The sequence below is a fragment of the Leuresthes tenuis genome, unplaced genomic scaffold (assembly GCF_036924035.1).
Source record: "Leuresthes tenuis unplaced genomic scaffold, fLeuTen1.0.hap1 SCAF_15, whole genome shotgun sequence".
In the NCBI taxonomy this organism is placed as follows: Eukaryota; Metazoa; Chordata; class Actinopteri; order Atheriniformes; family Atherinopsidae; genus Leuresthes; species Leuresthes tenuis.
Window position 1 is genome coordinate 23,784,503 of NW_027325369.1, and position 25,134 is coordinate 23,809,636.

The 25,134-nt window shown below is 40.9% G+C and overlaps 1 protein-coding gene across 2 annotated transcripts in view; it reads left to right on the plus strand.

Moving 5' to 3' along the window:
• Window positions 1-25,134, plus strand: part of ttll5 (tubulin tyrosine ligase-like family, member 5) — a 54,734-nt gene that overhangs the window by 23,749 nt on the left and 5,851 nt on the right. Inside the window, exons 16-30 of one of the 2 annotated variants that reach the window (XM_072366128.1) lie at window positions 1,001-1,108; window positions 1,201-1,292; window positions 1,862-1,924; window positions 2,520-2,668; window positions 2,925-3,180; window positions 4,897-5,014; window positions 5,458-5,604; window positions 5,726-5,817; window positions 5,947-6,095; window positions 6,361-6,924; window positions 7,002-7,189; window positions 9,028-9,155; window positions 15,745-15,943; window positions 21,379-21,587; window positions 24,743-24,825. In XM_072366128.1, coding sequence (XP_072222229.1) covers window positions 1,001-1,108; window positions 1,201-1,292; window positions 1,862-1,924; window positions 2,520-2,668; window positions 2,925-3,180; window positions 4,897-5,014; window positions 5,458-5,604; window positions 5,726-5,817; window positions 5,947-6,095; window positions 6,361-6,924; window positions 7,002-7,189; window positions 9,028-9,155; window positions 15,745-15,943; window positions 21,379-21,587; window positions 24,743-24,825 — 2,545 coding nt within the window. The remainder of the gene's footprint in view (window positions 1-1,000; window positions 1,109-1,200; window positions 1,293-1,861; window positions 1,925-2,519; window positions 2,669-2,924; window positions 3,181-4,896; window positions 5,015-5,457; window positions 5,605-5,725; window positions 5,818-5,946; window positions 6,096-6,360; window positions 6,925-7,001; window positions 7,190-9,027; window positions 9,156-15,744; window positions 15,944-21,378; window positions 21,588-24,742; window positions 24,826-25,134) is intronic. The other variant, XM_072366129.1, reaches the window with a different exon arrangement.

The following is a 25,134-nucleotide window of genomic DNA, read 5'->3' on the forward strand; positions in this document are numbered from 1 at the left end:
AGTTCCAAAGAATTTGGAAGGCTGTGTAAAATGTAAATAGAAACATATTGCAATGATTTGCATATCTCATAAACCAGAACACAACCCAGAAAACACATCAAATGCTGCAAGTGAGACATTTTATTGTTTCATGAGATATATCAGCGCAGCTTGAATTTGCTGACACCAACAAATCTCAAAAAAGTGGTGACAGGGGCAGCAAAAGGCTGAAAAAGTAAGTTGTACTGAAAAGAATCAGCCAGAGGCAACAAAATAGGCTGAAAGGTAACAGATCAGTAATATGATTGTGTTTGAAAAGAGCACCTTAGAGAGGCTCTCCACAGTAAAGATGGACAGAGGTTCAGCAATCTGCGAAAAAAGTTTGTCAACTGTGGCGCAATTTCAGAATAAGGCTTTAAATGTTCCATCATCTACAGAGTATGATGTCATTAGAAGTTCCTAAGAATATGGAGACATCTCTGTTCTCAAGGAACATGGTTGAAAATCAATATTCGAATAAAACTGGCATGATTGTGTCTCACTGCATGAGCTCAGAAACATTTCCAGAATCACTGACTGCGAGCACAAATCACTGTGCCATCCTCAAATGGATGTGAAAGCTCTGTCATGCAAAGAAGAGGCCATATGTGAACATGATCCAGCAACACCACTGTCTTCACTGGGACAAAGGTTATTATAAGTGAAATTCAAATTGAAATCTTTTGCTTTTTTGGAAATGCCACATCCTCTGGACTAAAGACGAGAGAAGAGGAACCATACAGTTTCTTATCAGCTTGTAATCAGCGCTCATGGAACTGGGTGGCTGTAGCTCAGAAAGAAAAGCAGTCAGCTGGTGGTTCGTTGTCAAATAGTTGTCAAATAATGCTCCATGTCAAATAGTCCTTGGGCAAGACACTGAACTCTGCCCACAATTCATTACTGCTATTTGTATTGATTTATGAAAAGTATTCACTATTTGCACAACATCCTGTCCATTGCTGTCGCTGATCTTATCCTTTAGAGACAGAGGCCCACATCAACCATGAACCCAGAAGCAGAGGGTTTTAAAGACAAGCAAGGCGCTAAACACAGCCATGGAGACAGCACTCTGAGTTTGACCGCTGAGGAGGTGAGACAGGCTTGAAAGATTCTGGGAGTACTGACTTCATAATAATGTTCCTTTTTTTAGAAACTGTGTTTTGTTTTCTGTCTCTAATTTAGATCAAAATGCTGAGGAGGATAAAGGAAGAGTATGAGCGACGAGGAGGTTTCGTAAGGATCTTCCCTACTGCAGATACATGGGAGCTCTATGGGTAACCGGAGCTAAGAAAGAACCGACCGATAACCTGCAGTCCAGTTTTTGTCTGTGTTGCCACTCATTAGTAATACTGTCCTCAGATAAAATGGGTCTAATTATGAATTAATGGAATCATCATCTTAAAACCAGACCATAGAGCTCCTCCTGACCATAAGTACACCAACATCCAGACAAATAAAGTAACTGGCGATTGCTTGTTGGAAGATATTTATAGAACTTGGTGTGTTGCGTTCCACAAAATGACCCCGGGGTGACTCTATATTGAAATGCCCCTCTTTAGAGAGGAAATCCATTTTTGTTCCTACAATTTATATGCCTATATGAGGATTTGTTGCTTGATTAGATCCATGGCTGTGTAAGCAGCAGGGATTTTGTGGCATTTTTAAAAGCATATTATTGAGCGGTCTGGGAAAATATTGCCACATTTAATAGCAACCGCTCTCCATAGCTGCTGCATCACAGAGGCCTCGTCTTAACTCATTAGCCACAAATAAGGAGGTCAGGGCTCACTGAGGCCCCTGCCATTATGATTCTTATACTTTTCCTATTATCTTCTTCTCCCAGTGGATATCTGGAGTCCAAGACGTCAATGAACTTCATGCTGGCAAACAGACTTTTCCATGAAAGGTAAGCATTTCCATTGTGGTTGGGAGTAGGGAATAGATCTCTCCATCAGTTTGTGGAAATGCCTGGATTTTAACGTGGTGTTTGTTTTATCCCTAGATTGGATAGGTAAGGGGAACAGCTGAAAAGATGAAGCACACAATCAACTTTTCCAGCTCGCACCAAATGTGTGTGGCGACGATCCTTTTTTACTGAACCACATCTTTGTTATTATAAAACTACATGCATTTAGATGATTTGATTTGATGAAAGCGTTCAGGTTTTAAACACAGCTTTGACTCTATCACTGTCACCCTCACTGACCAGATTTTAGTCCCCCAGTTACATCCAACCATTATTATTTCATATTCTTTGGGTAACAAGATTAGGGGGGTGGTTGTTGCTGTGAGACCTCAGTTACTGTTATATTTTTCCATTCACGTTCTCTGCTTTAGACCATCAAGCCTCTGGAAGGGCCACTCAACCTCACTAATAGTTTTCAGAACTGGCTCAGAAATTACAGGCTTTTCTCTGCTTTGTAATTGCTGATTTTCTGCATATGAATCACCATTGCTGTTGTTATTACCAATGCGTTGACACATCTGGCTCTGTCTTTAAGGAATGTGAACGGGAATGTGCAGCTGCAGGTGGACACAGTCCATAGCTGTCACGTTGTCCAGTACGAGAGGAAGCTGCTGTCTCTTGAGGCAAGAAAGAGGAGACAGCGCCACCTGACTCATCGCTCCACTGCAAGGAAGAAAAAATCGGGTAGGTCTGGTGTATTGTGCCTTAGTTCAGAAAACTGTGACTGCAGCTAGTGGGTCAACATCACATGCTAATGCACTTTTGGTTCCAATAAATAACTCTCCAGAGTCATTGTAAGGTTGGCGAAATGTGACTCTGAATGATTTCATTTCTTTGCAGCAACAATAAAAAGCCTATTTCAAGCCTAAGCGTATGTTATATCCAAAATGCCAGTGATGCAACTGACATTTGTCTTTCCTTGCACTGCTGCATACCTCAGGGAAGGAATCCAAGGCCTCCCTGACTGAGAATGGCGGTCAGGAGGCAGAGGAGTGTGCTCAGGAGGAAAGACAGGAGGTGAAACAGCTTCTTGAGCCAGTCTCACACAGGGCTTTGGTAACAGAGCAAAGAAAACAAGTGGCCACACCACTGGAGTGCCGCCACAGCGAGGCTCTGTCCAGCTCAGAGGCAGCCATGCATGGTGCCAGGCCCACAGTCAACCTGCTCAACATCCTTCAGCAGGGGTGGGACCTCAGGTCAGTCTGTATTCTGGGCTGCCGCTCATGTTGGCTGCTGCCCTCATCTTCCTCCCTTGCTGTATTTCCATTTCCCTCACATTTCCAGTCTTCCCCATTTAATAAGAATAATTATGAAGCTGCATTGACTTGAGGGGATGTGAAGAACTTCAGACCATGGTTTATATTTTATTGGTTTGTTTTAGAAGTACATTTGTCTCCCTGTGTTACCACGTTAAAACCAAGAGACAGAATACAGATAGACCTACAGGTTCTAATTCCTCACAACAGGCTAAACTGCTGCCTCTGAACTGCTTCCTGGTACTCAGCAAATGTCATTGCTTTTTTATTAAATCTTTCTGTGCCAAAAAACACAGCCACCCACATATTGGCTTAAAAAAAACAGTTTCACATGGTTTATCAATTGAAGGGACCAGATGGCTCATTTAGTCTTAAGATGTGGGCAGCTTATTGATGCTCAAGCTCTAATCTTGCAGGTTTGCAATAGTAATAGCTGATTCTGCCGTGGAAGCTGAAAGCTGACTTTTACCTAAGGTTTCCAACTTCATGGACATTTCTACTGTAAACGAAGAATTCTACAACACGCCGCCCCAAACATAGAAGCACGATAAGCTGTACGCACTCATACTTGCACCAAACACTGCACTCTCCTGACGATTTTAAACGAGTGAGTGAAATTATAATTTGTGAAGGAATTGCAACAACAAGTCTGAGTTTGTAGAAATTCCTCAGTGCTTGCCGGGGCTGTGCACAAAGCTTGGAAATTATAGTACGGCATATCATTGTTTGTGTTTGACAGCTTTTATTAAAAAAATGTTTTCAACATCAGTGTTCTGATATCGCTCACTAAAGGGTATCCTGGGACACGATGACAGTTTATCATTATCATACTGATGGAGGACAAGTTACAGCGTCTGTCAGCATCTTTTGTCAGATAGAAACACATGCCTGTTTTTGTTTGTTCACTTTTCCCGGGATACATGGCAGCAGCTGGATTGACTCCAACTGCTTGTTCTCACTGTTGTAGCAGATTTATCACAGATTCCAACTGAAAAGGATCCATTTATTTAACACACGCACAAAAAAACATCAGAAACAACAACAAAGTCAGAAATAAAGCAAACTGAACATTTTGGCAGCACAGCACATACGCAGATGAAACGCTAACTCCTTCAGGGTCCCAGCCAAGACCATAAACATTACTCAAAAACATGACACAAAACACAAGTCAAGCTGCTCAGTAAATGTACTGTATATACCATGTAAATGCAAAACTTCAATCTTCATCAGTTTGTATGTGAACCCTCATTCTATGCTGCCTTTCTGTCTCAACCTGTGCATTTTCCCAGTTCATTAAGCCCCTTTCCAGCATATCAGAACAGTCCTGTGATCATCTATCTTGTGATGCATTTGGTATATGGGGTCTGTCTTCTAACTCTAACAGACACAGAACATGGTTTAAGGGGATTGTTGAACCACACCAGGACTTCAGGAGCTCCACCACTTAAACTCTTTTACAGAAGTATCTGCCCTTATACACCATATCTGTTTTTCTCTTCCAACATAAATTTGTCCAGCCTTTAAGTTCTCGTGTTGTTGGATTGCGATGCTATCTGTCTGTAATCTTGGATCATCTTGAAACTGCTGTTGCACCTTTCTCCACCTCGGCGGTTTTTGACGGTGTTTTTCTGCTCTGCTTTTGACTCTCCTCTTCAGCAAAGTGCAGGCCCGAATAGCTTTTTCCTCTTACTTGCAGCGGGTCCAGCAAAGGTTGTTAGCAGAGAACAGAGCCAACACCGTGCCAGCTTGGCCCGAGAAGGACAACGACCAAATGGTACATTTTTAAGCATTTTTAAATCTTCTTTTACTAATAATTAGAAGGGGTGGAATACCCCGAAGCATTGTTTCCTTAGTATGTACTTTATTTTCCTTATAATTATACTGTCACTCATGTGTAATACGGCTGTAGCTGAAATGTGAATGAGACATTTGTGGCCACATCGAAGGAAAACCCGGACTGCATAAGTGAGTCTGATTGGAAAGTCTGCATTGTAACAGCATATATCATCATCATCACCACTAACCTCAAACAGTTCAGGAAAGTCAGTGTGGACTCCAAACGATCTCTATCCCCTTAGTTTAAAAGTCCTAGTTTTTGAAAAGGAGTTGAACCCTGAAAGGAAAAAAAAACGTCTTAAAGTGCAACATTATGAGTCAGTGATTTTGTGCAATAGCAGGTAATGACAGTGTTTTCAGACATGTGTTTTGTCTGCACAGGAGCTGGTGATCCGCTTCCTGAGAAGAGCTGCCAGTAATCTTCAGCAGAACATAAAGGTTGTTTTGCCCAATCGCCAGCTTCCACTCCAAGACCGCAGATGCATCCTGTCCCACCAGTTAGGAGAGTTTATCCACTGTTACAACCAGGTAACCCTTCCCAGAACCGAGTTTAATCACTGAAATACAGTTTGGAGTGTGGAGTGCAACACCGGTGACTGTGTGCTACTTACAGCCAAGTATAACAGCTGCCTTTTTCTTCTCTTCTTAGGAAACTGAGCAGATGTTGAAAAAACAGGAGAAAATCGACGAGGAGCATTGTGTTAATCACAGTGTATTTCGAGAGTACATTTCTACAGCGAGGTTAGTGCATTTGAATGCTCTCTTACTTTCGTTCGCTTACTCCATCAGTACATGTTACCGACTGGAGAGTGATCTCAGTCTGGTATATTCATTCACATCTTGTTTTTCTTTTCTTTTTTTCACTTACAGTGAAAATGATCTGGAGGAAGTACTGACATTCTATACACAGAAAAATAAATCGGCCACCGTCTTCCTTGGAACTAAAGTCAGGGGTGTAAAGAAAGACATTCATGACATGAATTTCCCAGAAGATTCAGGCAACAGGGAGAATTCCAAACGTGAGATCCGTCCATGTTTTTCTGTTAATATGTCTGGTTTGTGTTTAATTCTTTATCATTGAAGCGCAGTAAACAGAAATTGTTGATGTTTTAAAACCCAAAAAAGAGGGAGGGGGGGGGGGGGGGGGGGGGGGAATCATATGAGGTGAAGAGCAGGTCAGCTTCAAATGATTAGAGCTCATTGTGGGAAAACAAATGTGTGTCAGAGCTGAGGAATGGCTAACCGATGATAACAGAGCTCTGGCTTCTTTCCCCCTTTGAACAGCTCTGCCTGTGGCCAAGGAGGATTCGAGTGCTTCAGAGTCTTCGCTCTCGACAGGGAAACTCAGCAGTGACCCAGACATCAAGGCCACGGAGAGTCAGTCGTCTGTGTTGCCTGCAGAACAACAGGCAGAGGCTACGACAGGTAAAACTCAGCCAGATGTCCAGTCGTCTCAGCACGCCTCCGGTTTTCCCCTGACTTTAGACTGCACGCACATTCATCTGCAGCACTGCTCTCATGATCCAGCATCTGTTCCTCTTCACTGCCCGCCACCGCCACCACCTCCTCAGCCTCCGTCTTATGCACAGTCCTTGGCAAAGTCTCACTTTTACCATTCAGAGAACCATTCTGACCCTCCTGCATACACCTCTGTCCCTGTGATCACACAACCCCCAAGAGTTATGTGGACTGCAACGCCCACTGGCTCCACTTCAGCATCAAACCAGGTGCTCAGAAGGATTAAATCTTTTACTATGTACACATCCAGCTCTGGAAAAGCCTCCTCAGTCCCAAGTGCCACGCAAATCTATAGCCAGAAGCTCTCTAGACCCACATCTGCAGGACAAGGTAAGCTTACTCCCTTACATGTGGCGTTACAACCAAATTTCCAATAATGTCATCAGCTTTTGCTTTTGCTTTTTCAGTGATCAGGAGGAGCAGTTCCAGCAATCTCAAGTCAAACTCAGTGGGGGCTTTCAAAGAGTTGCACTCTCTGTCTGCCCAGGCACAGTCTAACCAGCAGGCCTTCATCTCAGCCCTGCAGAAACTGGCAGATAAGCAGGTTGCTCGCCACTATGCCAGCTCCAGTCACATTAACCTGCTGACACAACATGTAAGCTTATTGTGCTTTAGTGTACTCCACAACTTTAGCTACTTTGAGTTAGAGATTATGCTAAGTTATTAAGCAACTGTAAGCCGATCTGTGTGGTGTTTCATGTACGGAAGAGGAATCCGGCCCCTCTGCAGCAGCCTCTCACTGTGAGGTCTTTGATATTTCTCTTTGTTGATGCGTAAATCTGGCTCAGACCCCATGCTGATGAGCGGCATCTAGCCACTCATTCTTTCAACAGACCTGTTGGAGCCGGAGGGTCTGCTGCCTCGTACCGCGCACCTTCAGCCCTCAGCTCGCCTGCAGCCTGTGGGCTGGGGCTACTGTGGGGGTAGGTCTGGAACTGCATTTTGAAGCTGGCCGGCCTAAACAGTGGTGAGCCGCATCAAGCCTCAGCTCCGTGTGAGGTCTCATTATCAGATGCACCATGGGGGAGTGTTTTCTGTTGATACTTAACAGGCAGCCACTTTTTTGTGGTAATTGAAGCTTATAAATAGAGGAATGTGGCAAATTGGCACTGAGCAGAGGAGTGGCAGCTTGGCTGGCTCCATCACCACCTTGTCCTATATTCCCCAATGGTTTGGCCTTCAGCTTTGGGAGCCCCTCAACCTTTCCTCCCTCGTCTTTCTCCTCTACCTCCTCCTCTGCTTCGCTACATTTTTTCCTTCTTTTTTTTTCCTGTCAGAGTTTTTTGTGATGGCACTAGACCACACAGACTGTAGCTTTTATAGCTTCCTTCTGACTGTACATTATTCTGTCTATCTGAAAAGTGTTTGCTGTATTTTCTTGGGGTAGTTAATCCAGGGCATGGCAGGAGCTTAGTCAAATGCTCCAGTGTTTGGCTCTTAAAGGCTCAGAGAACATACAGTTTTTTTTTTTAGGGCTCAGATTTTAAGTCATTAAATCATTGCCGGGCTAAATGGAGAACTTTGTAAACATGAACAACGCTGGGGTGCACAGTTGACCTTGGGGTTTAAGTAATTACTCACTCTCATGCTTGGCCATATAAACAGAAAAAGGGACTGAAATTGAGTAAAACCAGGCATGGTCACCATCACCATCCTACTCCTGTTCAGTGATGCACTGACATGATGGTGGATCCCACCAGTTTGTGAGTATGTTTATGCCCACACTATGAAGACAGCCTTATAATACACAAATAATAAACTAGAGACAGTTAACACGATGGGGGAGCATAGTTACTGTGACTCTCAGAAGATTTGTCATGGTATATTTATATCATATTGTACATTCACAATAAATTAAACACATTTTAAGAATATGGCCGATGTATCTTAACAAGTAAACTAGAGCTGTGGCTGTGCAACAACATGCTGACACATTTTTCTTTTACAACGTGCAAGGCTTGGCAGCTCTACAATTTTCCCATGGCACATATAGCGCACAGGAGGAAATAAAGTAAATAAAATACCACAGCGGGATGATTAATTTTCCCATTAGATTTCACTGAACATAATTCTCCGGAGAGGACAGAGTAGCACAGAAGTGCATTCTCTACAGAAGTGCTGATGCGGTTCCAAACACTTTAGGCCTGGGGAGTCATGATAACTGATTCTGTTAAGGATGATGGAGGAGGAGGAGGAGGAGGAGGAGGGGACAGCTAGATTTAGTGCTAAACAGAGAGGAGCTGCGCCATGTGCTGTGTGTACATTTCGCAGAGATACAAGAAACAGAAGTGGTTATTGGGCGGAGGAATAAGGCTATTTCTTTAGATGTGGCGTTCGCTGGTAGCTGGTGACATAAAAAGAGTTTTAGTTGCTGAGTGCTTTCATGCAACAAGTGTAATGACAGTACATTCAAGTGTGCCTTTCTGTTTACAGTTGACCAACCTGAACCTGGCTAACAGGGGGCTGAGCAGAGAAAGTTTCACACCGAACCCTAAAGCTGCTGCAAGCCAAGGGCCTGTGAGAGCTATTCACTGTGGAAAAGATCAGCTGCGCAGCACAGGGTGAGTTCAAGGAAATGCAGCAAAAACAAGGTTATTCAAGGTCCCCGCAGACATCTATTAACATATAACAATTATCTGCTTTGAATAACATTGGTCTGATATGGGTTTTTAATGATATGGTTCAATTATCCAGGTAAAATTTGTTCAAAACAGTTTTCCTATCCCTAAGAGAATATATGGATATGCTGTCTTTGTTTCAAAAGTTTTAAATTCTGGCCACAGGATGCACCCTACTTCATCCATTTGCAGGGTGTGCACACCAGATTTACTCGCATGTAATTGCAAAATAATCTCCCTCATCTGTCTCAAACAGTTTTGAAGGTGTTGAGATTGAATTTCACCCCCAACAGACGAATTTGAGAACAACATTCAGTGCCAAACTCTGCACAGAAATCAATCCACACAGTAAATCTCAGATATCCCGTAACCAAATCCCATCTCCTCTTGTGCCATCACTTTGATGAATTGTGGATAATTCCTCTACAATTTCAGCATATTTAATATTCTATACATATACATTTTGGATTTGTCGTAGAATTCATGCTCTTGGTAAGGTGAGCTCTTCTCCTGTAAACTTAAGGTTTTTGAGTTTCTTGATGACAGAAACGCAACAAGTGAGTGCATGTAGTCATGTGAGAATCTGTTAAAACAACTCGTTCATGCCACTTGGCTCCTTTCGAATCAGTTATTTTTCTATCACCAAACTTTTACTCGCACTTCATCTCTGCTGCCTCAGTCCTACGTTTCACCATTGTGCTCATGTGTGCTGCTTTATATTTGCTGCTCCCTGAGACAACACGTAGGCGACAGCATCTTACAGTGTCCCTTGGGTTTAATGCCAAGGTAAACAGCGCATCTCTCCCTTGACAGATCCAATTTTGAGATGCTGTGTGTGCAGATGCTTGAGGCAGCACACGTTCTTGTTTATCAGGACCTGTGATGAGGCTTAAAGTGGGAAAACACTGTGTTTAATTGTAGGGAGGCTTCTTTTTTCATACTTGAGATGGATATTGGTGTTGGCTTTAGGAAAGCTGTCCAGGTTTTAAATCTGATTCCCTTTGACCAAATTACTGTCCTGAGGATTTTCTGTATAATCTATTTTATTTTCACTTTACTTTAGACACTTAAATTGTGGTAGCCTATTTGGTCACACTCAATAGAGTCTAAAGGCCTTTTTAATGGTCTCTGTCGAATTTCTAGATTGAAGATTGTTGGTCTTTGGAAAAGAATTGTGGTGCGCCAACGCCCCTCTAGGCAGGCTAATTCAACTCTGTGCCTGGAAATGGGCATTTTGTTCCATTTTTAATTGGGCTTTGTGGAACTAAGTAGCAGTAAAATTGGCTGCAGAGAACCTTCAGTGTGTAAAGCATGCTGGCAGCTTAAAACATTGTGTTGGAGGAGTGCTGGAGGCTGTGGAGCAATGTCAATACCCACAAAGTCTGTCTCGCCTCTGTGCACAAATTCCCCTTTCCTCACCCCCTTCCTCACCCCTGTCAAATTATTATGAGAAGAGGAGGAAGGAAACAGAAGGACAGAAAATGATGATATTGTCATGGTGTTTGGCAGCAGGCAGGGATTATACCCACGCACGTGATTGAAGGTATAATTCAACGAGGGGTAAGTGTCAGCAGTCTCCTCTTCTCTTTTTCTGTTAATACGTGAGTGGCAATGTCTCAGACAGCTTGGCCCTGGTCTTGGACTCTGTTTTTCCAGTCCAGCCCTTAAATGTATCGAGCTGTCAGGGTATTCCAGGAATGTCTGGCCGTTTCCCTTTTTAAAATGTTTTTATTTCCACAAACCAAGAAGAGACTTTTAATAGATTTTTATAATTTTACAGATGGCTTCATCTAACTTTTATATGACACGGTGGAAACAGAAATCACATTTTGAGTGATCCAGTGCTGTGATGGATCACATTTTTCTTATGTGAATTTAGACATTTCATTTCCATATGTTGTTTTCGTTCTTCTTTCATCAAAGAATAAATGTTAGTACGGGTGTACCTTTCAGCTTTTCACATTTCAGCATAATAATTCCTACATTCAGAGAGAAACTGGCCTGTTACACAAAAAGCTCTTGTGCCTCAGCCTTTGGTTTGGCATTATTGTACTGAAATGTTTTTAACAAGATATTAGGATAAATTGTCTTGATTTCATCCCGACTCTGTTTCTTAAAACACAGAATTTCCTGAGTCCCCTCCCCCTGCACTTGGGCTGATGGTTTGTGCCAAACATACTGAAACTGTTAAGCATACTGGCTCTTTTTGCAACCACAGGGGTGAAGTGTGATGGGTTTCAAAGAGTAGCACGGCTCTTTGAAGTGCTGCTGCCAGGATCTAACAGGTATGCTGCATCAGCACTCTCAGAACTCCTGCCTAAACCCTGTGTGCTGACAATCAAAGGGCTTTGAACCATGCACCATGTGCTCGTGCCCTGACAGTTACAGTGACCACTTCCGGTGTTGGACATCTTGGTACGTTTATGAAGAATTCCATTCAGAGCACTTGTGAAGTGATGTGAGCTAATCAAAACACTCACAATGAAGACAGTCAAACATCCAGAGGTCAAGATGGAGAACTTAAAAACGATTGTTGTCCTCGCCTGTTGCTAATTTTGTCTATTTTTCTTGTTGAACCTGGTAAATAAGTACCTGCTATGGCTTTGGTTTGCTCGAACAAGCTGAGTTTTTAGTTTGTGGTGGACCTCCATGTAAGTCTTTTATTAAGCGAGCAGCTGGTTCTGTCGGGTTCTCACCATTTGCATTAGTTAAATAAAAACTTCTCTGAGCTACGTGTCACCTGACCACAAAAATGTCCTCCCTGTTTTCTTCCCCCGAAACGTACAAATCGCTACAAAACTATTATCTTTGCAGTGTTATATTTGCCCCAGCTCCATGAAATGAGGAATACCACAGCCCTGCTTGTACAGGGTATTTTTAGTTCTGTTCAATACTCTGCTAGATTGGTGTTTTATTTGGTTGAATATTGTAAGGACATACCATTCCAAAGGATTTCATGACCGCCCATTTGCTGAACCAACAGTCCACCTAATCAGAAAAACTCCAGTGAAAATGTAAAAATTCTTAGATGGAGGACAAAGTCCCACAAAATTGGTCTGATGTCTCTTTTCCTTACAGTTTAAAAGAAGAGAAGGTTTTATTCTCACTGATTGGAGCCAGATGTGGTAATAGGAAGGAGAACTCTTTATGTAAGAACAACTCAGAGTCCAGTGAATAAATTTGATCATTCAGCAGATACAGGCGCTCTTAAAGCCGAACTCGTTGTCAGTAGTTTTGGATTGATGTTCTGTGAAGTTTAACCGTTAAAAGGCAGTGGAAACTGCACTTTTAGAATCAGCCTTGTAAACAGGAAGCTGTGCAAAATGATGAGCTCTTACATCACTTTCAAGTAACTGCTTACAAATCATCTGTTTTTGTGGGCCAAGCAATGAGAAATCCAAGTGGCCGTGATTTTCAGGCATATGTATTCATCTGTTTTTTCTTTAATTATGCAGGCATAGCAAAAGTGTATTAAATACTTTATTGTATTCACACAGTTTAGACATTTGCATCCAGAGTCCAGTCATGCTCTCTTAAAGACTTTGTAAAACACAATTTACAATCAGTCCAGTTGAGAAAAGTCTAAAAGATTTGCTCATTTGATTTAAAGTTTTTTTTTTAAATGTTATCAGTCCCAACTTTTTCGAATACTCGAGTGGCTGCATTTGAATTTCTAAGGAAGGCCTTGTTTTGTTTGTTTGATTCAGACATTTTTAGACCAAAAAAATAGCAACTTAATCACAAAAAGATTTCAGATTAATTCATAATTAACGTAGTTGTTCGTAAAGTTCAAGTGTCTATTAAAAATCCTCTGTTTTTTTCCTTTCTAAAGGTGGTATTTGAAAGCTAGTTTTGTTAGTTATGTCTCAGATGTGCCTAAATGAACCCTGCAGTAAATGGGAGGGTGTGTTTTGTCGGCCTGTGTGTGTACGATTATTCTGCAAAATAATTCTCATATACTGATAAGGAAATCTCTTATTATTATGTTAAGGCTGAATTTGAACTCATGTTGCTCATTTCTCTCACTGATGATAGTCATGGAATCAAATCTACTCTTTCAGAGTATAATTTAAAGCAGTAAACTTTAGCTCATGATCCAGATATAAGGATGTTTAAGGTATTACAGACCATTGGTAGTTTCAGTAAAAGCATCAACATGCCTGTCAGTCCTTCACTCATCAAATCTCTAAATATTAGTCCTTTTTTTTTGTATTTGAAGGAGCGCTCTCCTCTGTTGTGTTGTTGTTGTAAAGCATTGCAAACAAACACTGATTAATGGCTGGAAATACCCTCACACTCTTGCCGCGGCTGATGTTTATACTGACCAGGCAGCGCTTTGAGATACTCTGGCATGATGTCATCTCAAACAGTCCATTTTCCCACATTCACTCTGAGTTAGATTGATGTTGCACATGTGCTCTTGCACCGCTCAGTTGTTCAACAGTAAGTTATATCAGCATATTAAAGGATGGCGAGCACAGCGGGGAGTAAGCTGACACCCACAAGCAGAAGTCCAGCTGGGAGGGAAGTCCTGGATAGGTGGTGGTCCACACTTGCGCTGTGATGAGAAACTCAGATGTACAACTGATCTTCTCTGTCTTTATTTTTGCTTTGTATTTCAATGGTTGCTATGCTGGACAAAGCTACTTCCTCCTGGTTTTAAGATTCCCGTTGATCTGTAGTATTTTTTGTGTGGTGCTGTGTTGACAAGACCCCTCCATGGGGTTCTACAGTGACACTGTACTCAAGGAAAGTACAAGCTCTCAACCTTAAAGGGCCTGTTTTAGACCACATGCTAATAAAAAGGTAGCGCCGACGATCCCTGCGGCCCGTCGTGCAAACTGCAGCCAAGTTAGAGGAAATCGCTGCAGTAAACAAGGGAGAAGTTCTTGTTTTGCCTTCTGGCGTTGCAGAATCTCTGGCTTTGCAAGGTTCACAGACAAGCCTCTTTTCTTTTTTCTTTTGAGAAGCTCAAAAAAAAAAACTGAATTGGCCCTTTGTCACACCAGTTGTTTTTGCAATATATGCTATTATGTGATCTGTGATATGTGAGAAATGCATGGGTGGAAAGCATGTTCACATGAGTTTAAGATCCCTTGTGTCTTTATTTGGCCACACAAGACAGGAACTTTTTTTTCACTAGAGCGACCCAAGATTATTATCCCACAGTGTGCATTGTTATTCAAGATTAATTGAATTCTAATTTTAGAGCTTATCATAGTTTGGTTCTAAAAATATTGTAGCTATTGTGATTTTAGGTCTACTGTGTTTTCTTTAACTCTTGACCAATGGACAAATGTTATTGCATGAAATGGCAGGAATTTCCTAAAAAACATTTTTGTCATCTTGTATCTTTTTTTTCTTTTATTATTAGTGTTACATTGTTCCTTGCAGCTGCCTGTGGTGCTCTTTAAGGCAGTATTATTGGCTGAGGTGGTATCTGTACAGCAGCACACCAGACTCTACATTGACTCAGTTTAGAGTCAAGAGGAGGCTGGTCACCTCAGATCTTTAGCAGGGGCCAAAAAGGAAGAAAAAAAAAGTCAGCAATGGGCTTAGCTATAATGACAGATAATCCAGTTACAAACTTGTGCAGTTCGTCAAACGTTTGCTTTCCAGGTTGTGGCTTTGTGATGTGAATGGAACGTGAAGCTCGGGGAGCGCTGAGGCAAGAAGGAAAGGCTTTTGAGTTCAGGCCATGTTTGCCACAGGCTTGCCCTCTGCTTTGACTCGGATTTGCACACTTTGATTTGACGCGTCTGTGGGCCCATCAGCCACCGGCTTGGATGCTGTGAGCTGTGTTGTTGTTCTACTTTTTACCAGATGTCATGACGTGAGTGTGGAGAGGACCCGAGCACGGGTAGCACACAGGAGCTAGTCTAATGGGAAACTAAATTAAACTTGTATTCAACCAAACCACAAGTGCTATGGAGGCAGGTTTCCTTAAAATAAACTAAATGCAAGAGACAACAGGGCATGGTGGAAAGTGAACATGACTTGAACACAACAACAAACAATGACAAGGATGACCGATACAAAGCAGGTGTGTATAAATCAGTGACTGAAACCTGTCCCTTATCTCATGTCCCTATTTGCACAAACTCCACTTCCTTCACTTTACTCCTGTAATCCCTCCCAGCAGAGATGGGAGCAGAGCAGCTGAGGACAGACAGGAGGGAGGAGTTGAGGTGAAAGGCCTTTAACAAAATGAGATGTCCTTGCTTCAGAGCAAGGCGTACGACACATCTACATTTTAACAGACAAACGGCATCAAATACACGCCTCCATCTCAAACCTGCTGTGGCAGAGGGACTCGCTGAATCAGTTACTTCTTTTCTAAATCCAAATAGTTTTGATTAATAATATATTTTCCCACTGGATGATTTTGGAAAATACCTTTGTACGTTTTTATTACAGGGCAGGTGTTTAGCTGACACCCAGATGGCACTGAGCAATACAGGTTACAGTGATTCAGAAGAGACACTTTGAATGTCACTTTTTCACTCTTTGCTCTTCATCATCACTCTCTAAGCCACAGGCCACTGAGGGACGAGGAGGGTCTTTGGGATGGGCAGATGCAGAACGCCTCCAGTCTGGTGCCGGGGATGAACCCCATGCAGCGTTATCAGCCAACACAAGGAAACTACCAGCTTCAGTTTGCTATTCAACAGCTCCAACAGCAGAGACAGAGGTCTCATCAGTTCCTGGACCAGGACCACTGCAGACATCAGGTACATAAGAGGGACTGTGGTTTGTTTTACTATGTTTTTTTTTATGATTAAAGAAAATATAATGCCTTCTTGATCACATTCAACATTTAGAGGTCACTTTTCGTCTTCAAGTGCGGCACAGCTCGTCTGTTTATTTACTTTAATACTATACAGAAGAAAGCAATATGTATGAAAACTATTATATTATAACTCAGGAAAACTCATATTTGTGTCAGTTCAAAATATTCACTTACTTAGACTCAGCGCCGTCCAAAATTGTTGAAAATAAAACCAGATCAAGGGGAAAGCTTCCATGTTTGCATTTACGGAGCTATTCTGTGTATCTGCTTCCAAACCACTCAAAAGATGTTTGGTGGGAACATCTTTTTCAACAGAAGCTCATTCCTGGAGAGCCAAACATGATTTCTTAACCCAAGTTTACGTTGTTAGGCTGAGTGACTTGGCTGGATTTTTATTGGAAGATGAGTAATCAAGGAATCCTGCCCAGAAGGGCACGATAGAGGGCCCCAAAAAGATTCCTTTGTGAGTTTCAACTCTCACCAGCACAGTTCATATCAGATTTAAGCTCCATTTATGTTCCCTTTACAACACAAATATAATTTTAGGATATGATTTTTAGAGCAGAAGTAATGTAGTGACAAAAAAAAAAACCCTTGAAGTCATGACTAACTAGCCATGACAGAAGCGATTTGGCTGTTTTTAAAGAGCGATTAAAAAAGTTGAAAAGTCTAGGTCACTTTGTGGTCATTTTAATATTTTGAAGGGAAAAAAAGATAGTCTTTCTGTACTGATGTTTACAAGAAGGTCTTTAATTTTTCTGAGTATTTTATGGAGTCATTCTATGGAATGGAGAGAAACAGATACAGGAAAGTGCTATGGTACAGCTTACAGGGTGGAATGATTGGATGCACCCAGTTTTTCCGTCCTATCCTGAGTAATGCAGTTGCTCTTACGTCATTGTTTTTCACCGTCTTCGTTGGGCCTCAATTAATGCAATTGAGGTGATATTTCTCTTGGCTTGGTCTGTTAGCCTTAAGCAAGGCACTTTGTGAAAATGATCCCCTTGCCTTCCTCGGTTTCATTGGTCTTCTCTTTATGTCTCATAGACTGAACACAGTTGACTACATTTGTCTTCTGTTTGACATGTTCCAGCACAATTAAAACATATGGAGACAGGGACTCCTCTTACAATCTGAAACGCCTTGTGTTTTTGAGAACACACACACACTGTTATGAGACAAAGATATGTATGTATACATGTATGTATGCATGTATGTATGTATGTATGTATGTATGTATGTATGTATGTATGTATGTATGTATGTATGTATGTATGTATGTATGTATGTATGAATGTATGTATGCATGTATGTATGTATGTATGCATGTATGTATGTATGTCTGTATGTATGGATGTATATATGTATGTATGTCTGTATGTATGTATGCATGTATGTATATATGTATATCTGTATGTATGTATGCATGTATGTATGTATGCATGTATGTATGTATATATGTATGTATGCATATATGTATATATGTATGTATGTATACATGTATGTATGTATGTATACATGTGTGTATGTATGAATGTATGTATACATGTATGTATGCATGTATGTATGTATGTATGTATACATGTATGTATACATGTATGTATGTATGTATGTATACATGTATGTATGTATGTATACATGTATGTATGTATACATGTGTGTATGTATACATGTGTGTATGTATGAATGTATGTATACATGTATGTATGTATACATGTATGTATGTATGAATGTATGTATACATGTATGTATGTATGTATGTATACATGTATGTATACATGTATGTATGCATGTATGTATGTATGTATGTATGTATGTATGTATGTATGTATGTATGTATGTATGTATGTATGTATGTATGTATGAATGTATGTATGCATGTATGCATGTATGTATGCATGTATGTATGTATGTCTGTATGTATGGATGTATATATGTATGTATGTCTGTATGTATGTATGCATGTATGTATATATGTATATCTGTATGTATGTATGCATGTATGTATGTATGCATGTATGTATGTATATATGTATGTATGCATATATGTATATATGTATGTATGTATACATGTATGTATGTATGTATACATGTGTGTATGTATGAATGTATGTAGACATGTATGTATGCATGTATGTATACATGTATGTATGTATGTATGAATGTATGTATACATGTATGTATGTATACATGTGTGTATGTATGAATGTATGTATACATGTATGTATGTATGCATGTATACATGTGTGTATGTATGAATGTATGTATAGATGTATGTATGTATGCATGTATGTATGTATGTCTGTATGTATGTATGTATGTATACATGTATGTATACATGTGTGTATGTATGTATGTATGCATGTATGTATGCATGTATACATGTATGTATGTATGAATGTATGTATGTATGTATGTCTGTATGTATGTATGTATACATGTGTGTATGTATGTATGTATGCATGTATGTATGCATGTATACATGTATGTATGTATGAATGTATGTATGTATGTATGTCTGTATGTATGTATGCATGTATGTATGTATGAATGTATGTATACATGTATGTATGTCTGTAGGTATGTATGTATGTCTGTAGGTATGTATGTATGTATGCATGTATGTATGTATGTATGTATGTATGTATGTATGTATGCATGTATGTATGTATGTATACATGTGTGTATGTATGAATGTATGTATACATGTATGTATGTATGCATGTATACATGTGTGTATGTATGAATGTATGTATAGATGTATGTATGTATGCATGTATGTATGTATGTCTGTATGTATGTATGTATGCATGTATGTATGTATGTATAAATGTATGTATGTATGTATCCATGTATGTATGTATGTATGCATGTATGTATGTATGTATACATGTATGTATACATGTGTGTATGTATGTATGTATGCATGTATGTATGCATGTATGTATGAATGTATGTATGTATGTATGTCTGTATGTATGTATGCATGTATGTATGTATGAATGTATGTATGTCTGTAGGTATGTATGTATGTATGTATCCATGTATGTATGTATGTATGCATGTATGTATGTATGTATGTATTTATGAATATATGTATGTATGTATGTATGTATGCATGTATGCATGTATGTATGCATGTATGTATGTATAAATGTATGAATGCATGTATGTTTATATGTATGTCTGTATGTATGTATGTATGCATGTATGTATGTATGTATGCATGTATGTATGTATATATGTATGTATAAATGTATGTATGTATATATTTATATATATATATATATATATATATATATATATGTATGTATGTATGAATATATGTATGTATCCATGTATGTATGAATGTATGTATGTCTGTCTGTCTGTCTGTCTGTCTGTCTGTCTGTCTGTCTGTCTGTATGTATGTATGTATGTATGTATGTATGTATGTATGTATTCATATCAGAGCTGTTATACACAATGTTTCTTGTTTCTTGGTCCAGGAATTAGTCAGTGACTTGTCTTTTCTGTAGAAGCATTAAACATGGGCTTTGGGATTCAGTTGTATTTCATGTCCCTGGCCTCACCGTAAATTATTCATGATTTTGGATCAACTGAAGCCCCAAAAAGGAGGTTTTCTGTCGATTGTGTGTGTTCTTGTACATATGAGAGTGTGTAGTGCTGTGAGAAAGAAAGAGACAAGGGTCTGTTCCGGCCCTCCAGTTCGCGTTCCAGTTACTGGGTGCAGACTGCTCGGCTCCTTTACTGGCTTGGCCCGGGGCCACCTGGCAGCCAAAGAAAGGTGCCCTCCCTGGCCCTGCTCAAACTGAATTGCGGCCATAGGCCTTGCAACCTGGAAACCCAGCTTCTCATTTATCAACACAAAAATTACATCAGATATTCTCTGTCACCCTGCTGGCCCTTTGAATAGCTACACTGTGAAGCTGGAAAACCATTAGCTTGTTAGATAGCCGTATAAAGCAGCAGAGAAAATAGCATGGACATGAGATGTGGAAGGAATGTATGCAAGCATTCCCCAGCGCTGCATGGACAGAGTGAAATGTGGTTCTAAAATATTATGTCAAAAAGACAACAGTATTTTACCCCCTTCCCAAGCCTTTGAAAAGCTCTTGCATAAACAAATAAATAATGTGAAGAATTTGCTTGTCAGTGCTGCCAAGCTGAAAAGAAATGTTAAGCTTGTTTTGATATTGAATGGCATTTTATTAATATCTGCACCAATTCATGTCAAACACTTTAATATTTCATCTTAATAAGCATAGTGTACATTTCTTTTTCCATGACTAACCAATTCAAAATGCGATCACACTTCCTTTAGGAATGGTTTGATTTATTTTGTCCTCAGCTGTGCAATACACACATGGACGGATGGATGTTTAAAAGGGTTTTTTATATCAGCTGTTTGTTTTTACATAGCCTTATTGATGTTATTTAGGTTAATACGCACTTAAATGCTGGGTTGAGTAACGTCAGTCATAAATTACTGTGCATTAGCTTTACTTACATTTACTTAAATCGGGCATCCAACATTTAATCAAGACATTTTAACATGAGCAGGCTTGCTGTAAAACCAAATACAGTTGATTCACAAACACTGAAGTAGTTAAGCATTTTACATTTCAAGCCTCGTACATCCGTTGTTACAGCCCTTATTATCATTCACATTGAGCTATTTTCTGGGATTGAGCCACTGACATTCTGGTTGGTAGAAAACCGGTGTGTCTTATGAGCTACAGCTGCGTTTCGTATATTTAAAAGAAGAGTTATGATCCCACATTTTCGGGATAGTTCCCATTTCCAAGGTTATAATTTTAAATAGATCATGGTTTGGACAGTGCAACAAGCTGATCATATTGTTATCATAAGTTTCAAAGATACTTAAAGCGCAGCTGCGAGAGGATGTTGGTGCGTTTGTGAAGGGCCAGCAATGCCACAGTTGTCAGTCCGGTGTCCTCTTTATGGCCAATAATGTGTTTTTTATTTAAACAACAAACTGTTGTTGAACTTTAATCCTTTAAGTTCTTCAAATAAAAATGAGCTGAAGAAATGCAGCTTGGTCAGTCATTTTCTGCTTGTTGTTTTCTGCAGAATCCTTGGAAATAACCATGTTAGTATGTTGCCTTGGACAGCCATGATAACTAAATGGTGCTCTGAGAGCACCTTCGCTGGCAAAGACAAAGCCCCATGGGATTACGAAAAGTTGAACCGTGAAGTCATCTTAAATAGCTGTTCTAACAGAAATGGCAACCTTATGCTGTAATGTCCCTAATGGTTAAACGTCAGTCTTTCTGAAACTGGTTTACTTGTCAAGAGTAGTTTGGTTTCTTGTTCATTTTGCCCTTAAGTAACAGTGACCTTTTTGTTTTTTAGGCACAGTTTTCAGACCAAACAAGTGCTCCACACACCCAGATTCACACAAAATCATCCAGCTGCCCTTCGTCCAGCTTTCACTTTCGACCCAATCACAGCCATGGCCACAGCCACCTCCAGACCTGTGCTAACCAAGTTCTTGCCCCAAAGCCACCCAGCAGTGCCCGAGAGAGACAGATCAGGAAAACGGCAACAAAGCGCCTCATCAAGTAAGTCCAGCCTTGCAGGTGATTTAGTCTATTTACCCCATATGTTATCTGAACCAAGTATGGTTGGAAGGAAACAAAGGCTCCATGCAATTTCTAACACATTAAGTGCACTGGGGTGACATTCATTGGCTCCAGCTTGTGGAATGAGAAAGGGTTCATGGGATCGGTGAGTTCAAGAGGACATGGTTAATGCTAATGAGAGTTAGAATATGTGTGTTGTGGACTGCTCTCAGTCTTTTGGCCGCGGGGTGTATCTGCCTGTTCAGTAAACAACCTCATCACAGGCCTGATTTCTGCCTGAACCGTAAACAGAACGTGGTTCAGTGGAAGGGCCCGGGCTCCGAGCTCCATTTGAATCCTGTTTGGTTTGGAGATAAGCTGAGGAGTACAGAAGGAAAAATAAAAGGAAAGGGGTGAAACTGCGCTCAACTGCCAGCTATTTCCCTCACTTATTTTATGACTTTATTACTGCAACATCTGTTCAAATTGCACAAGAACAGCCAAACCTTTGTGATCAGGGCTGATTGTTTGTTTAAAGCACGCTGTTGCAGTTGCTGAAGGGCTCTTCACAATTGTTTAAAGTGGAAGAGGAAAGGACACAACTGGACTTAAACACAAGCAGGTTTAGTAGTAAATTATCCAAAAATCAGTTATTTTCTCCATGTGACTTAACTCATTCACTACAGCTCTGCCGTCCAGCTGACCCTCTGCTGACGTGTTACATTCAGTCATCTTGCTTGACTCTACCTGGCAGGCAAAGAGTTAAGAGGGCAGGGGTGCGGTATATGGGTTGTATAGTGAGCCGAGTAGGTGCAGTGTTTGCTCCTGCGTGTGTGTGTGTCTTCCTGGCAGTTGCAGTGTTTACCCTCTGCATGTGGAATTCCAGAGCCCCCTCACACTCTCCTCTGTCCTGCATTTTTGTGGTCGACCAGTGTGACAGGGGAGAGTGTGGGAAAAACGGAAGCTTCAGGACCAAAAATGCGCTGATGGAAACAATGAAAAGTAAGAATAAAGAGATGGGAGAAGACAGAATGACAGAGAAAAAAGTCAACTATGTCCAGAAGAAAGGAGATGATTGTGCAGAAAATGGAGGAGATAATAAGTTGCTTCCCCATATATTTCCAGTGCTCATTTTAGGGGCAACTCAATACCTCTGTTATTGAGGCACATTTGAAATGTATCCCTCTGTAGGCTTAGGCCCCTCCAACTTATAATAGAATCACTATGCGGGGTGTGTTCAAACAGTTCAAGGTTATCCAGCTCTCCAAACACCTTCCTCTAGCCAACTGTAAAGCTATTGTTTGATATAAATAAACCCGCATCCACTTTGCCAGGTTTTCCCCTGAGTGGTATGCAGTCGAATCGACTCCATAGCATGAATTTTGGTGCTCTTTAGACCGAAAAGCTTCATCCTGTTTGGAGGCCTGAACATCTAAATCCTCAGTGCCATCCGGTCAATTTTGTCTGAAAGTGTCGACTCTTGTCCAGTGATTGGCCCAAGTGCCTCATGCGCATTCACTGTGAAGTGCAGCTGAATGGACCTTGGCAAATCCTCCGCTCTTCTCGCTTCTGGTTTGAAGCAAAGTGCAGCATGTTGGTATCTTACTCAGCAGGGCAGGGCTCTCTGCTCTATCAACATACCATGGCTGCCAACTCGAGGGACTGCAAGAACTCAGAGTGGTATGACTTCAGTGAAGGCTTTGAAAGCAGCAATTTGTAACACAAATAAATGAGCCTGTTTGGTATTTTGTTTGCAAGGTTTGGTTAGTCGCAGCTGTAACTACGGAAACCCAGGCTGTCGTGTGGCATTACTAATAGGGTGACAATTACAGCAGCGCCATTAATGTCAGCCTCGCCGCTGCTTTCGCTCCCTATTAATCAGCCACAACAGTAGTTATTTTCACAAGATATTGTATACACACAGAAGCTGCCAAATGTGTGTTTATGGTTAAACTTTATCCCCTTTGGTCATTCTGAGTAGCATTAGGACACAGTGACTACCCGATCACGCAAAAAGTGAAGCTGCACATGAGCTATGTTTACATAAGAACTTCAGCTCTGTGTGAGTAGTGTGAAATGTTCAACTTTGGGCTTATGTGTCATCTGCACATACTGCAAGTTCAGAATCAGTTCTCACCTGCTGTGTTTCTGGCTGCTGTCTGACTCTTGAAGTGACAGAGTGAGAGACTGTTGACAAAGAAAGTGATGTGAAGAACCCAGAGGTCAAGTTTTTCTTTTTTTTTTCCCCTCCCCTCAATATGAAAGGGGCTGCTTCCTGTCGAGGTATGCCACGCTTAAAGTGGGCCAGTTCTATTTGTGGTTGTGTAACGGTATGAAAGAACAACTGTGCAGCCCCTTACAAGGAGGCAGTGTGTACCCTCATTACCTTATTAATGCTCCTTTGGCAAGCTGCTGTTCTGGGGCGAGAGGTTAATGCCAGCTAAGCTTTATTTATTGTTCCCCCTAAAAAAAATGCTTAACAGATTTCACGTATAAGGTTACAGACGTGTCTACGCCTGCTCTATGCTTCAGTAGTTCTTATAATGGTTTTCTCTATGAGGACGCTGTACATGAGGTCCAATTATGTGAAACGAGTTATTTAATTCCTTGTCTATAATCTTCTGACTTACGTATGAAGCCCTGTGAGATAAATGTGCCGCTGTTTTCACTGTTCAGCTTGTATGCAGACTTGTACAATGTGTTCTTTTTCTGTCTGTAACCTCTGCCCACAGCTCAACGTAGTTAGGAATCACCAGAGTACTTTTGTCACTGTGATAATCGCATCACCCAGGACAAGGAGCAGGAATTTCTCCCCTTCTTGTCACAATAGCTCTCGAGAGGCACTCAGTAAACACTTAGCCTCACTAGTCTCCTCTGACTGCACACAAAGAGCAACTATTTGAATTTGACTCCGCTTCTCTCATGTCAGAGGACGGCTCGGCGGCCACTGTGTGCACACAGCAGCTCAGAATATCACATGTCGTCAGAAACTGTGTTTCTTTTTTTGTTTGTTTTCATATTTAGCTCGGTACAGAACATTGAGAGGACCGTCGCGATGAACACAGTCTTTAAGATGCAGTTTCTTTCTGCGTAACCCCTCGGGGGAACGATCGTTTTCAGTCCTCGCTGACTCTTACTCTGTGTCTGATTAACAGGCAGATGTCCTCTGAGAGTTCAGCTAGTGGATCCGTGTCAAGCAGTCAGCAGGTGATCTATGAGGCCATCTGCGGTAAAACAGGTGGGTTTGATGTTGCAGCTCTACATATGCTTCGCACTGTGCTACAGTACTCAGCCAGGGGGAAGTTATGCCCTCTCTATGACAGCGTCAGTGATTACAGCCAGGCATAGTGGACATTCCCCATGGAGAACTGATAAACACCACTGGATATTTTTAACAGTCTCCTACTTGCTCAGTTGCCTACTGTTAAAAATAGCAGCATTGTCATGATAATCTATGTACCAACTTTAATCACAGCCTATTTATAGGAGTATGGTTCTACTGGTTATTGTTTTACAACCTGCTTTAGAGGAAGTTGGGACACTTCAA